Here is a 2,500-nt window from a genome sequence, read left to right as displayed (position 1 = left end):
TTCGATTTCTCCTCCTTCCCTTCCCCTTCCCCTTCCCCTTTCTCTCTTCACTTTTCTTCAGATCGGACTGCTCCTCGCTTCTTTTCTTTGTGGGCCAAGCTTGAACCGATACCTGCCTTGCTCTCCCTTCTTTTTTTTTTCTTTCTTCTTTTCACTCGCCTACCTTTTTTTTTTTTTTCCTCTCCTCCTTTCTTTTTATCAATCATATAATTTTTGGCAGTGATCGAGAAAGCTAGGAACTAGCTGCACAGCTGGTAGGGTGCCTACTACCATAAAGTGGTAGTTAAGGGGAGGTAAACAGTGAATAGTTCAGGGTGGTGGTCGGGGTTTTTTGCGAGGACTGAAAGGGCCGAGTCAGTGGCGGGAGACAGAAAGAGAGAGGGAAAGAGAGGGAGAGAGCCAAGAGAGAGAGAGTGAATAGTTCAGGGTGGTGGACGGCATTGCGGGGACCAGAGAAAAGAGCCAAGTGGTGGGAGACAGAAAGAGAGAGAGGGACAGAGAGAGGGAGAGAGAGCCAAGAGAGAGAGAGGGAACGAGAGAGCCAAGACAGAGAGAGAGAAGAGGAAAGTCGTGTTTTGCCAGACTGAGGTCCGGGCGGCCGTCTGTGGAACTGAAGAACCCGAAGTTCAGCAGTCAACATGGCGGCCACAGACACGGAGAGCATGCACGAGAATATGACGAGGTTGAGGATGCGAATGGTTCAACAGGTCAGTGATGTGAAGTTCTTTTCTTTTTTTCTCTTCTTTTTTTCCCCCCCTTTCTTGACTGTTTTCTGGTGTGTTCTGTATTCGTCTGTAACTTGTGTGCGTTGTGAAACGTGTTCTTTCTTGTTGGTTATGATACCGTTTTTCTTTTCTTCTGGGGATGTTTGTATCCTGTGTATTGGGTGTATAATTATTTACATTATGTGTATCAGTGGCTGCATGTATTCCTGTGTCTCTTGTGTTATGATATTTCATAATCGTGTCTCAACTGATGTGTTGATTGTTGTCTCGTTCTATAAGTCAATTGATTGCCAGTTTGCTGTATATCTTGGGTGTTTTGTATTATGCATGAGGAAGAGTCTTCATTTCTAATGGGTCTCTAATTCGCTGAATTCCCGATCGTATATCATCTCTCTCTCTCTCTCTCTCTCTCTCTCTCTCTGTGTGTGTGTGTGTGTGTGTGTGTGTGTGTGTGTGTGTGTGTGTGTGTGTGTGTGTGTGTGTGTGTGTGTGAAATCTCACGTTGCAGATTATAATTGTAGTGTTATGGTATTCGAATTGTGTAGCTCATAAGTTGTCATTCCTTCGTTTGTTTCTGTATGACCCTCGATCACAAAACTTCAAACATTGTGTGCATGATGGATCTCACAGCAACAAAGAAGCTGGATTGGTTGTTTTGTTGTTGTTGCGTTTTCGTTATTGTTGTTGTTGTTGTTCTTCTTCTTCTTATCCTCCTCCTCCTCTTCCTTCTTCTCCTCCTCCTATTCCTTCCTCTTCTTCTTCTCCTCCTCCTCTTCTTCTTCTCCTATTCCTTCTTCTTCTTCTCTTCCTCCTCTTCCTTCTTCTTCTTCTTCTCCTCCTCTTCCTTCTTCTTCTTCTTATCCTCCTCCTTCTCCTATTCCTTCTTCTTCTTCTACTCCTCCTCCTATTCCTTCTTCTCCTCCTCCTATTCTTTCTTCTTCTACTTCTCCTATTCCTTCTTCTCATTCTCCTCCTCCTCTTATTCCTTCTTCTTCTTCTTCTTATCCTCCTCCTCCTCCTTCTTCTTCTTCTTCTCCTCCTCCTATTCCTTCTTCTTCTTCTACTTCTCCTATTCCTTCTTCTTCTCCTTCTCCTCCTCCTCTTATTCCTTCTTCTTCTTCTTCTTTTCCTCCTCCTCCTCCTCCTATTCCTTCTTCTTCTCCTTCTCCTCCTCCTATTCCCTCTCCTTCTCCTCCTCCTATTCCTCCTCCTCCTATTCCCGCTTCCTCTTCTTCTCCTCCTCCTATTCCCCATCCTTCTTCTTCTTCTTCTCCTCCTCCTCCTGTTCGTTCTTCTTCTCCTCCTCCTCCTATTCCTTCTTCTCCTCTTCCTTTTCCTTCTTCCTCTTCTCCTCCTCATATTCCTTCTTCTTCTACTCCTCCTCCTCCTCCTATTCCTTCGTCTCCTTCTCCTCCTCCTATTCCTTCTTCTTCTCCTCCTCCTCTTCCGCCTCCTATTCCTCCTTCTTCTTCTTCTCCTCCTCCTATTCCTTCTTCTCCTCCTCCTCCTATTCCTTCTTCTTCTCCTCCTCCTGCTCCTTCTCATTCTATTCCTTCTTCTTCTCCTCCTCCTTCTCATTCTATTCCTTCTTCTTCTCCTCCTCCTTCTTCTTCCTTCTACTTCTTTGTTCGTGGGCTTCGACTCCCACGTTCACTCATAGTCACGAGTGGGCTCATAGTATGTATGACCGTTTTTGTCCCCGCCATTTAGGCAGTCATACTCCGTTTTCGTTGGATGCAACAACTTATTCCAGTCTTTTCCGAATCCCGACCTGT

At 45.2% G+C, this 2,500-nt stretch overlaps 1 protein-coding gene across 2 annotated transcripts in view; it reads left to right on the top strand.

Annotated features, from left to right (window-relative positions):
* Positions 1-106: 106 nt before the first annotated feature.
* Positions 107-2,500, top strand: part of LOC143290459 (uncharacterized) — a 110,824-nt gene continuing 108,430 nt past the window's right edge. Inside the window, exon 1 of one of the 2 annotated variants that reach the window (XM_076599911.1) lies at positions 107-707. In XM_076599911.1, the coding sequence (XP_076456026.1) occupies positions 639-707 (69 nt within the window). In that variant the 5' untranslated portion in view covers positions 107-638. The remainder of the gene's footprint in view (positions 708-2,500) is intronic. The other variant, XM_076599910.1, reaches the window with a different exon arrangement.

This window comes from Babylonia areolata, chromosome 15, assembly GCF_041734735.1.
Source record: "Babylonia areolata isolate BAREFJ2019XMU chromosome 15, ASM4173473v1, whole genome shotgun sequence".
NCBI classification, from domain to species: domain Eukaryota; kingdom Metazoa; phylum Mollusca; class Gastropoda; order Neogastropoda; family Buccinidae; genus Babylonia; species Babylonia areolata.
The sequence above is the reverse complement of the archived record's forward strand: the minus strand, read 5'-3'. Positions and strand labels throughout refer to the sequence as shown.